General features: G+C 39.1%; 1 protein-coding gene across 50 annotated transcripts in view; it reads left to right on the plus strand.

Moving 5' to 3' along the window:
• Nucleotides 1-12,856, plus strand: part of PLCB4 (phospholipase C beta 4) — a 440,816-nt gene that overhangs the window by 295,859 nt on the left and 132,101 nt on the right. For all 50 annotated transcript variants that reach the window (XM_089307289.1, XM_070052074.2, XM_089307288.1 and 47 more), the window contains 3 exons: nucleotides 4,499-4,579; nucleotides 5,368-5,427; nucleotides 6,601-6,744. In XM_089307289.1, coding sequence (XP_089163415.1) covers nucleotides 4,499-4,579; nucleotides 5,368-5,427; nucleotides 6,601-6,744 — 285 coding nt within the window. The remainder of the gene's footprint in view (nucleotides 1-4,498; nucleotides 4,580-5,367; nucleotides 5,428-6,600; nucleotides 6,745-12,856) is intronic.

Consider the following 12,856-nt stretch of genomic DNA (forward strand, 5'->3'; position numbering starts at 1 on the left):
CCTTATTCAGGTCTGAATGATTCAGATCATTTACCCTGCCAGTCTCTCACTGTCCATCAGACTCCACTTTTTACTTCCATCTTTGTCTGGCTTTTTTCCATGGTTTAGCATTGCAATCACCCCTCACAGATGTTTTCAACTACTATGTCTTATTTCCTGTTTTATTGGCCAGAAAATCACGTCTATCCTAAGCATGTTTTATCACTTAAGGATAAAAATCGCAAAATTGATTCCTAAATATAACAGGAATCCAATGAATCACTTTATTGAGCTGCTTAGAATTTTAAAGAATCAACCTTGCTGTGAGAAGAAAGAAAGGTGGGAAGATCAATTCACAGGAGAGGTGATGATGGCCTGGAGCAAGGTGCTAGTATTGGAGATAGAATAAAAAGATAATATGGAAAATTCTATGGAAGTAAACTTATTAAATTTTCAGTAAGTGAGTAAATGCTACAGATATTGATTGAACCAGTGGAGTCCTAAAGGAAAAGCTTACAGAGAAGGTATGTAATATAGAATTCATTTGTAGTCATGCTAATTTTGGGACATCCAAGTAGCAATAAAAAGGAGAGAGTAAATATCTGAATTTGGAACTTAAATAGCAAATAGTTGATATTGAATTTATGAAATTAAATGAAATCTTAAAACACAATGGAAATGATAATTCTCAGAACCAGATCCTGGGAAAATATAGAAGGTTGAGTGTAGAAGGGAATAAGAAATGAGATTCTGGGAATGGAGCACTATTAGGATATCAAGATTAGAGAATGATTCAAGGAGGGAATAGTCAGCCACTCAGAGTTCAAATCAGATGAGAAAAAGGAAGGTGTGTGCTGCATTTGGCAGCATGGGGAACTTGTCAAAGAAGTTTTAGAGATTGACAGAGATGGAATAGAGTTGATCAAAGATAGTATAGAAAAAAGAAGTAGTGAACAGATTGAATATGGATAGACTTTTCTCAGCATAACGTCCTGAATGGAATTGGCTGTATGGGCAGTACATAAAGTGGAAATGGAAAAAAGTCAGAAGCCTTTGTGTATGATAGCAATGATCTTGCAGAGGTGGGAAAACCCTGGTGTGTGATGTGTGTTGACAAACCAGGGACAGAAGTCCTTGTGTAGGTAAAAAGAAACTGAATCCAGAGCAGAAGCGGGGGAATTGACCTGGATGAGGAAAGCTTGCTTTGTTAGGAGGGAAGATGAGGACAGGTTTCCATCTGATGGCTTCTCCTTACTTGGTGAAGCCCTATATTTGGCTAAAAGTGAATAAATCTCAACAAAAGCAGTGAAATAGCCCCCTCACAGAGTGGGAACCTATTAAGAATGGAATGTAAGATGGAAATTCACTTGACTGTCTATTTGAGATTTGTAACCTTAAAGACAGATAATTCCGTTTTGTGATTTTTGTCCTTAAGTTCAATAGTAAACCATCATTAGGATAAACTTGATTTTCTGGCCGACAAAACAGAAAATAAAACATGGGACCTGAGAACATCTGTGAGGGACCATGGAAATAGGCCAGAGAAAGATGGAAGTAAAAAAAAGGAGGCGTCCGTTGGGCAGTGAGAGGCTGGTAGGGTGAATGATGAGAAAGTTGCAAAAAATTCAGATGGATATAGGAGAGTGAGGACTCTAGTGGTAGGGCCCAGAAGGATCAGATAAAATGGCCTCTGACTGGGATGTTAGAATTATGGTTTCCAAGTGATGATGACAAGCTCTGGGGGCACCTTCAGGAAAAGGAAGAAAAACAGCATTGTGCTTAAAGAAATCAAGAAAGAGAAGGTTCAGCCTCACAAAAAATTTGAAAGCTATTCTTATTTATTGCATATACAAGCGTGTTTCAGAACATTGCTCAAAAATGGGACTACATGATGTTTATTTGGTGTAAAACAGTTTTGAAATTGTATAGATAAGGGTACTTCAAAAAGGTCATGGAAAATAGTTATTATTAAAAAATTACATATGGATTTTAAAATACTCGTACCAAAATAAATTATTTTATTTACATCCTTCTGTGAACTTTTTGAAGTACTCTTATATTTCATAGGTCATCTCGAATACTTATTTGAAAGTAGGTGATAGGACACATGTACATAATGATGGTAGACAATTCATTGAGGGTCCACTCTGTAAATACCATTTGGGGATATACTTTTGAATGCTGTGCACAAGAATTCTTCATTATCATCAAGATATTGCTTGGGAAGTATTCAGAAATGTGTTAATTCCTATATCTTTATTAGTTGATAATTCTCATTCCTTAATCAGTAGCCATATAGGATTCCTTATGGCCTGTTGTGTAAAGCCTTGTGCCTTTTGTTTGGCATGCAAGACCCTTCTAAGGACATAGCTCATTTTCATGGATTCCATGGCATCTCCTACCACACCAGACTAGAAGGCCTCAGAGCCAAGTCATCTTTTTTTAGAACATGATCCAACTACATGCTGTCAGGCTTTTTTTTTTCTTTAGGGATTTATTTATTTATTTGAATGAGTTATGCAGAGAGAAGGAGAAGCAGAGAGAGAGACACAGGGAGAGAGAGAGAGAGAGAAAGGTCTTCCATTCACTGGTTCAATCCCCATCTGGCTGCAACGATCAGAGCTGTGCTGATCCAAAGCTAGGAGCTTCCTCTGGGTCTCCCACATGGGTGCAGGAGCCCAAGGACTTAGGCCATCCTCTACTGCTTTCCCAGGCCACAGCAGAGAGCTGGATCGGAAGTGGAGCAGCCAGGATTTGAACCTGTGCCCATATGGTATGCCAGCACTGCAGGCAGCAGCTTTACTTGCTATGCCATAGCACCAGCCCCTCTGTCTGTCTTTATCAATGCTCTTCTGGCTATCTAGAATGAAGACTCTTCTCAGAGAGCAATTTTTGGGTTAAGTCTTTTATAAAAGGTTGAACGTTTAAAAATGCCATTTGAAGGAGTAAAAAATGCCACATACTGGCAATTTGATATACCTAATAATTTGCTACCACAATTACAAATTTGAGCTATACCTTATTGGCTACTGCTTCTGAATTGTAACTCTGTTCCATGTGCTTTTTTGAAGGTCTTTTTCCAGGAGAAGGCAAATAGTAAATGGTAGAACTGGATTTTGATTCCAAACACAAAAATCACAACATACCCCTTCGTTTGTCTTATTCCTTGCAGTATATAGCACATGTCTAATATCAGACAGGAATATGTGTGGTAACTCATCATCTGCTGGAAGACTGCCCACACAAACTGAAAGCTGGTTTTGTTCGATGACCCCATTCTGCCATTTTATGATGGCCTAGTATCTTGACATTGGGTTTACTTTGGTGAATATCACTGCTTCCCTGAAATTTAGAAAGATAAATTGTGATGGGAGAAACCATGTGTGAAATACTCTTAAAATCTTATCCTGTAATTGCTGTTTATTTGTTTTAAGTAACTGTCTTGATCCGTGTTTATCAGACAGATTTCTAATTGCTGGTATTACAATGATCTAGGAACATAGATTCTTTAGATCATGACAAGACCCATTGATTTTTTTTTAAGCTTGGATGCCAAGTCTTAGTGTAATGCAGAGTGCTCAGGGCATCTGGGTTCATTTCCTGAACACCTTTTTACTCTCACTGGCAGAGAATTTTCCTGGCATTCCCCAACACAGTGGTGCTCTTTTACTAAAGACCAAGAATCTGTTGGAAATACAGCATCGCTGTTCTGGTACCCCGAATTTGGCTAACATTCCTTCCTGATTCAAATTTCTGATCCATAGTTGTCACTGTGTTTCTGGTGTCAAAAGTCCGTAGCAGGGGTGCTCAGACTTTAGTGTGTCTCAGAATCATTTGGGGAGTTGTTAGAACACAGACTGCTGGACCGTATCCCCAGGTGCTATGATCAGTCCATCTGGGTGAGGGCCCTAGGTTGTGGACTTTAGAACCTAGGATCACGTTGATGCTGCTGGTTTAGGAATACACTGGTGCTAGGAATATACTCTGAATAGCTCAAAGTACTGCTCTAGACCTGCTTTATAGGACACCAAATGAGATTGGCTAAAAAGGAAAAAATTTCAGCAGTTTTCTGAGTAAGTATCTGAATACTGAATTTTGCAGATAAAAAAATCCCTACAACAGTGACTTTTAAAAAATATTTCTAATTGAAATTATATTAACTACAGACAATGGTTCCTCTTGTATGGAAGACTAGCAGGCTGGAGCTTTGGATTCTTCTTTTTTCCAGGAGTTCAAGGAAACTTTCTTCTCTTTGATGTTCTGAACATGTGTAGTTTGCTCTTGAATCTGTTCTAGAGGAAAATACTATATTAAATTGATCAGTCTTTCAATGCAAATTTGAATGCAGAGTTTTCAAAATGATAATGTTCTGTGTTATAGTAAGAAATGTGTTTATTAGAATAAAAATGCAAAAGGATGATTTCTCATTTTCCTATGTTTAGAGGCTCAAAGATATTTGCATTTTTATTAGATTCAAAATAATATGAGTCATGAAGATCAACATATTTCTTTCCCACAGGAATCCTTTGTGTTTGAACCCAACTGCCTCTTCAAAGTGGATGAATTTGGTTTCTTTCTGACATGGAAAAGTGAGGGCAAGGTATGTGTGAAACATTGAGTTGTTCCTACTTTCTGCATTAAGCCATTTCATTCCTCAGCAGTAGACCCAAATGTCTCTTGAGAGCATTGCTCCTGTACTTATTCATTCATTCAAAAATTTGAAAAACAGGTTGCAAGTGCCAGGCTTTGGAGATCAAGGACATTTGTCCTATCCCTTGTGGATTCAAACCTAAGAGCAAAGTCAGGCATTACCAAAGAGTCATAAGCCACTGTGTGTTGTGAAACAGCAGTTCCAATTTTTACACAACTGATAACTGAAAGGTCTGCTTTAACTTTGGAAATTACAAAGATTTCCTAGTAGAAGAGGTGTCAAATTGAAAACTAAATGTCACACTAAAGGTGTTTTCATCTTGTTATAACCTGGAACTTAATTTGATGTATGGCACAGTGTACACATTTAATGAACATTGGAGCTATATTTAAGAGAAGTAGAATTAGAATTATATAATAGTGTTATTTCCACTTAACATTTTATTGACGAATATACTTAGTGGCATACAGACATTATTAATAATATTATATGCATAAAATACAGTATTTTGTAAACATTTTAGAAACAATTATTCAGAGTCGTGTTCATATAGTATTTGAAATAGAAAGTTTAGGATCGTGATTATTTCTGATTTTTGGAAAGAATGTTTTCACTCCTTCTAACATATTGCAATTAGTGTTGCTTTCATCATCAGAAAACATTTGCTCAGCTCTTAGTCTGCACCATAGGTTTGGCAGAATTCAAGTTCATTACTGTGTTGTATTCTTTCTCTTCAGGAAGGACAAGTGCTAGAATGCTCCCTCATCAACAGTGTTCGGTTGGGAGCCGTCCCAAAGGTACCTGTGATTGGAGTTTGCTAGATTTATGCAGATTGGAAATGGTCTTCAAAATGCTGCTTACCCTGTTACTAACCCCAAATCACCACCTGAGAATTAAGAACAGATACATTTAGAAATCTTTTCATCTGTAACTGTTGAGAGATTTGGATTGTGTTATCTTTAAAGATGTTATTAACCTTTGAAAACCAAGACCCTGGCATGATACCAACATCAAAGAAACAATTCCTGTAACTCAGAAATTAATTTGATAACACACTCCCATTTTTGTTGATTCACTTCTCATTTGTGGTTGAGTGGAAATGGCTCAAGCAGTTCCACATTTGTGCACCTGTGCACGCAGACATTGGCTCCCTATGAAGGCTCAATTTTCCTTTCAGAGAAAAAAAAAACTAACAGAGCATATAAATTGGACTACTTCACAGTGATTGATTTGTTTGCAAGAGACACTTTTGCATACTAGTGCTAGGAATTTGAAAGAGGTTTCCTTCTAGAATATTCTAGTGCAATATTTCTTCCTTTTTCTTAGTAGTTCTGAGGAGTTTTAGCTGCTCAAAACAAAATTACATTCTTCATGTTGTTTTTATTTTTTAAGCTGCCCTATTTTTTTTTGTTAGTTGCAATTTCTGTGTAACTGTATGTTGAGACTTCTTCCAAGTTCTGATGAAGAACAAAGATGCTATTATATTTACCATTAGGGTAAACTTTCGTGGCCTTCTTAGGATCCTTTGGCTCCCAGAGATGACAGTGCTCCTGAAAGACATAATCTCATTTTTGAGAATGACGTGTGGAAGCTGGGTTTAGTAACGTGCTATTCATGACTGTTCTCTGAGGAGAGGCCTCTATGATTTTTGTGAATATAAGCAAATCCCAATCCGAGACTCTCCTAATCCATTGCCAAATTCCAGGTCCTGCAATATAACTACCAAAAATCTAAACAAAGACTCTCCTACATAATATTCTAAATGGAAACTTTTATGATACTTTCTAATCAAGGAATTTCAGATAATATGTAGTGTTACACATTTCACAAGATATCTGGGCACTTAAAATAGGATAAAAAATTTTCCTTTATGTATGTTTTATGTCAAAAGTGGTGTCTTTTTATCATGTTTCTTTCTTCATGTTCTGTAATTTAACCTGCTTTTTTCCTATTTGTATACTTCTGTGTAGGATCCCAAAATCCTTGCTGCTCTTGAAGCTGTTGGAAAATCAGAAAATGATCTGGAAGGGCGGATAGTTTGTGTCTGCAGTGGTACAGATCTGGTGAACATTAGTTTCACATATATGGTGGCTGAAAATCCAGAAGTAACTAAGGTAGCCCCCAAACAGCTCCCTCGCTGCCTGCCTTGTGTGTATAAGTTAATTTTTTTGTATATGGTCATGTGTCACTTACCAACAGGGATGCATTCTGAGAAATGCATCATTAAGTGATTTAACTGTATGAATAATGAGAGAAATTATACAAACCTAGATGGTACATGTCAGTCACTCAGTATGGCCATGGAGTGTGCTGACAGTCCTGTGAGCCCCAGTCATAAGAAGTTGTATTCCTGGTCAGTTTTTTACAAAAGTCAGTGAGAGGATGTAAGTATTCTTTTAAGAAAAGCAAATTAAAACATACACAGATAATTTAACTGGAAGCATATACATGTGTTCAGTTTTCAGTCTTTTAATGTTAAGATCAAAACCTTTTTTCTAAGGATAGGTGTGTTGGTAGAGGTCTTTTTGGCTCATTCCTCACCCCTAATGCACTGTCTCAGGAATCTGCTTCGTTTCAGGACACTCATGGATCCAAGTGCAATTATGTGTAAAATCCTAGAATTATATGAGTTCTTTCCCCAATCCTTTAGTATTTTTGTTCACACAGAGTTTGAGGAAACTTTTTTAAAGCAATTTGTCCTTAAAATAATCTTTCCAAAATATTCAAGTAAAGAAACAAACACCTTCTTTCTTTCCCCAAAAGGATTTCATTGGCTTATGTAGTCTTTCATTGCAACTGACATAAACAAATTTGGAAACAAACATATGTTATTCATAGTGGGCTTGCAAAGTAGGAGCAAAGTATACTGTGGACTGGAAAGTAACTCCCTAACTCTGTGAGTTCAGCATTCCCTGGGTGATCGATGTGTTTTGCTTGGCTTGTGGTACCTTCGCATCACTATAACTAAATATCATCTGGTAAGGCCATAAAATGGAATGGCAGAGTATGGACAGTGGGAGGATTGTATGGTGAGCCAGGAGGCAGAGAGGCTCGACTCTGCTTCTCCTTTATAATCAACCCTCTTGTGAAAACCACCTTCTGAGGGTGTGTTCCCAATAATGTAAGATCCTCTCACGAGGCCCACCTCCTAACACCCTCACTGGATTAAGCGTCCTCTCTTGGCACCACTTTTAAGACTTTAGGTATTAGGTATCTTCATGAATTGAGGAAGCAAATATTATTCAGTGCATAGCTCTTATGAACATTGGATGAGTCTTTGTGTGACCAGTGTGTGAGAGAAATATGTTAAGAAAGTTTGGAGTATAGAACCTACTTATGAATATTCTATGAGATTTTTGAGTTTCTTCAAACGTTTAATTGAGGCAAAGGGACCAGCTTGCATCTAAATGCACTCTACATGGACAACCAACTTTCACATAAAGGAAACTCTCCTGACTTTGAGCAAACCATTTTACTTTGGCTGAGAGTCTCTGTTTGTTTGTTTGTTTGTTTTTATTTTCCCCTTATCATTTCAAGCATTTACTTTAAGAGGCAGTAAAATTTTAGATGCAATATGAGGTTTTCAGAGTTGAGGTTTCAAATCAATATAAAATATTTTTTGGTGAGTATGACTCCGACAACATGATTGTGCTTTTTCCAATAAAAGATGACAGCATTATAAAAGACATCTTTGTACCTCAGCTTATATTTTCTTCAGCTTCCCTCTCATAGAGTAAATAAGCACGATTTGCCACTCCACCTGTTTAGAAGGTTTAAGCTCAATTCTGTGTGATTTCTCCCTTTACTACATGGTACAGGATCCTTTCAAGTCCCAAATCAGAACTTTAACCCCTCTGTCAGCAAACTGTTTCTCTCTAGTTCTACCTTTACCAGTTCATTAACAAACTCTCCACCTCCAAAACAAATCCCAAATCCAGCTGCTTCTTACCATCGCTGTCATTGTGATGGTCCAGGTCAATGTCATCTCTCCCTTTTCACCACAACAAACTTCTAACTGGTGTCTTTGCTTTGACCTTGTCCTTGTTACTTTTTTCCCAAATGAGCAGCAGGAGGGAAGTTTTTAAAATGTAATTCAGAATTTCTCACTCCACAGCTCAGAACCCTCTGAGGCCCTGCTGGATGCCATCCTTGCCTCCCATCCCTCTTCTGCCTTCATTTCTCGTTTGTACTTTGTGTTTTCTTCCAGCCTCAGAGATTTTGCTTCTGCTGCTCCCTGTGCCTGCAATGTGCTTTCCCCAGTTATATGCAAAAATTTCTCCCCGTATTCCTGACATCTCTGGTAGAACCTCACTCTAGCAGTGGTTCCTTGCTCCCTCCAATGTTAGGCAGCCCAGTTAACCACATGGTCACGAGTGTACTGAGTTGCTAAGCTATGATGTTTGGTAGGTGAGGTGTGTTAACTGCAGTTTTCAAGTCATGAGAGGTTTAGTAGGACATAACTCCATCATAAATCAAGGAGCATCTGAACAATGCCTACTAAGAATATAATTTAATTAAATAAATTAGGCACAGTAGGGGGTTAATAGCAATGAATAATGAAACAGTTGTAACAAATACTGTGATAAAATTGCCAGCATCACTACTCCTGCATGTCGGTGCCATTATCTAATAAAATGAAAGTTATCTGAGCACAAGCATTGCAGTACCACAACAGTCAGTCTGATAACTAAGTGACTAACAGGTAGACAGTGTATACAGTGTGGATATGCTAGACAAAGGCATAGTTCACATCCCAGACAGGATAGAGTGATCCAACATGAGATTTCATCATACTCCTCAGAACAGAATGCAATCTGAAACTTACAGTTGTTTCTAGAGTTTTCCATTTAATATTCTTGGATGAAGGTTAACTTCAGGTAACTAAAATTGTGTAAAAGAGAGCAGTGTATAAAGGGGCACTGCTGTGTAACTTAATATTGTGCACTTTAAGTTCGTACAGTTCAGCCATTAAGGAAACTTAGGAAATGACCTTTTGACAACAAGACTGAAACAGTGTGATTCCCTGATAGTTGAAAAGGATGAGAAAAATCTGGGATTCCGTGGTGTTATTTTTACAGTCCCTTTTCAGGATGTAGCCGAGCTACTGCTGCCATGAATCCATGACAGGATGAGAGCTTTCGACCCCGGTGTCTTGGCCTCTTTCCAGTTTGGATCATTATATCATGCTTACCTAAATCCTTCCTGTCATTCCAGTTAGAAAATTTAGCTTTCATTTCCTCTGCTCAAAGTACCTCTGTAAAAAAAGAAATGCTACCCCTTTTCACTTCAGTCTCGGTGGCCTTTGGGTAATAAGTGAATCCCATAAGTTCGTGGAGCTTAAAGCACTTAAGAATAAAGCAGCCATGTGAAGAAGGCATTTTCTCATTTTTTTCTTTTTCCTGAATCATTCTCACGTCTTCGTCCAGTTTTCACCATGAAGTATTTGAATAATTTATCATTGAGCATCATAACAAATAGAAAACAGCTCTAGTTTCTCTCATCTATTTATTTCTCTATCAGAGTGCAGCTAGCTGGGAAGGATTTCAGTCTCCAGCAACCAGAAGGGAGTTCGCATGCCTTTCATTAAGTTACAGCTGGCGCGGCACAGCAGCCTGAAATCACAGAGTCGCTCTACATAAGACTAAAATGCAACCCTCATTTAAAATCTCCACAAATAAATCTCTTATTTTATACCAAGTTGAATTTTCCTTTGATTACAAAAAATAAGCTGTTATTATGAGGTTCAAAATGCGAAGATTGGAATTGAGATGGGACAATTTCCAGACTGCTCATTATATTTTATGCAGGTTGTAAATATTTGGTGAACTCTATAAATTATGCTTTGTAACCAAGTCATTAAATAAGCATATGAATAACTACTATAGAAATTAAATTACAAAATATTATGTGTTGTTTTTGTATACAAAAAGATAAAAATGGGTAATTTATTACAGGTAATAAAGTGCTATTTTAGCAAATTGAGTTCAGTCGCTTCACTGAACTCAAATTATGTTGAGTGGAAGCTGTTCCAAGGGATCAGATTACATATGTCAGCCTGGGGCTTCTTAGAAATGTAGGCTCTTGGGCCCTACCCCAGACTAATGAATCTACAACTCTGGGGATGGAGCCTCCCCATGCTTTAAAGAGCTTCCTGATGATTCTAAGCCAGGTGAAATCTGAGACCCATTGGTTTAGCATAGGGATAGACTTAGACAAAAGAAGTTAATGTCAAATGAGCTACATCACATGGGTAGATCCGTACACCTGTCTATTCCAATGGCCCAGCCATTGGTTAGAATTAACTAAGCAAGAACCATTAAAGGCATGATTAAGGTGGACCAGTTTCAAAGCGCCCGTGTTAAAATGCTATTTCTTAGGCCGGTGCCGTGGCTCACTAGGCTAATCTTCCACCTTGTGGCGCCGGCACACTGGGTTCTAGTCCCGGTCGGGGCGCCGGATTCTGTCCTGGTTGCCCCTCTTCCAGGCCAGCTCTCTGCTATGGCCCGGGAGTGCAGTGGAGGATGGCCCAAGTGCTTGGGCCCTGCACCCCCATGGGAGACCAGGATAAGTACCTGGGTCCTGCCTTCGGATCAGCGCGGTGCGCCGGCTGCAGCGGCCATTGGAGGGTGAACTAATGGCAAAAGGAAGACCTTTCTCTCTGTCTCTCTCTCTCTCACTGTCCACTCTGCCTGTCAAAAATAAAAAAAAAATGCTATTTCTTAAAATCCATATTTAATTCTCTTACTTAGGGTAGTAGTTTTCTCAGACCAGCAGCTCTAGCAGTACCTGGAAGCTTAATAGAGATAGGGATTCTCAGGCCCTGCACCGGCCCTGAGAGCCCCTGTTTCCCCTGGCCCTCCTGGTTCTGATACGCTCGCAAGTGGGAAAACCTCTGCCGAATGGAAAAGCTCAGTCTCTAGCACCTGTGTATATCCTGCTCCTCTTGCAGAAGCGAGGGAGAACCCTGACTCACAGGTCTGCTGCCCAAGTTCACCTGGGCATGCAACATTGTAAACCCCACACTATAGTATATTTATGGATTACAGTGTCTTCACACACGTAGGGTGGATGTACTTAAGCATGTTAACTTTTTTTTTGAAAGTACCTAAGACTGAAATTTGTTTTTATCCTGTGTACCTTTTTAAAAAAACTGTTCTGAGTTCATTGGAAACATTTAAGTAATGTGGCATAGAAAGCTTTCTTGAGGGTAGAGCTGTGAATTCAGGCGAGTGAGCATGTATTTCTTAAGCTTCAAATGCCCCCATCCCACCAAATGATGATGAATGTCTTACTTTTATTGCTGGGTGAATGTGGAGACCATCAAACTTTCCACTTAGGAGGCCTGCATCCCTCAGTGAATTTGTGCAGCGGGGGAAGCGTCTCCCTGGGCCTTGCTTGTTTGGTCACTTGTCCTCTCTCTTGCTCCTTCTTCCTTGCACTGTAATTTCTTATCCTGCTCTTTTTGTAAGATTTATTTATTGGCCAGTGTCACAGCTCAATAGGCTAATCCTCCACCTGCGGCGCAGGCACCCTGGGTTCTAGTCCCAGTCGGGGCACTGGATTCTGTCCCAGTTGCTCCTCTTCCAGTCCAGCTCTTTGCTGTGGCCCGGGAAGGCAGTGGGGGATGGCCCAAGTCTTTGGGCCCTGCACCCGCATGGGAGACCAGGAGAAGCACCTGGCTTCTGGCTTCGGATTGACTCAGTGCGCCAGTCGCAGTGCGCCGGCCACAGCGGCCATTTGGGGGGTGAACCAACAGAAAAGGAAGACCTTTCTGTCTGTCTCCCTCTCTCACTGTCCACTCTGCCTGTCCAAAAAATTTAAAAAAAAAGATTATTTATTTATTTGAGAAATAGAGTTACTGTCAGAAGGAGAGACAGAGAGAAAGGTCTTCCATCCACTGGTTCACTTCCCACCAACTCTCCCACCCCTCTTCCTCCTCCTTCTCCTATTCCCTTTATTATTTTTAACGAACATCTATTTTCAATTAACTTTATACACATAACATTAACTCTGTGCATCTATTGAGGTAATCATATGGTTTTTGTTCTTCAGTTTGTTAATGTCATGTATCACATTGATTGATTTGTGAATGTTGAACCAACCCTGCATGACAGGGATAAATCCCACTTGGTCTGGAAGAATGATCTTTATGATGTGTTGTTGGATTCAATTGGCTAGTATTTTGTTCAGAATTTTTACATCTATGTTCATCAGAGAAACTGGTCT

This window comes from Oryctolagus cuniculus, chromosome 11, assembly GCF_051225735.1.
Source record: "Oryctolagus cuniculus isolate XC-2025 breed Fujian yellow rabbit chromosome 11, ASM5122573v1, whole genome shotgun sequence".
Taxonomy (NCBI): Eukaryota; Metazoa; Chordata; class Mammalia; order Lagomorpha; family Leporidae; genus Oryctolagus; species Oryctolagus cuniculus.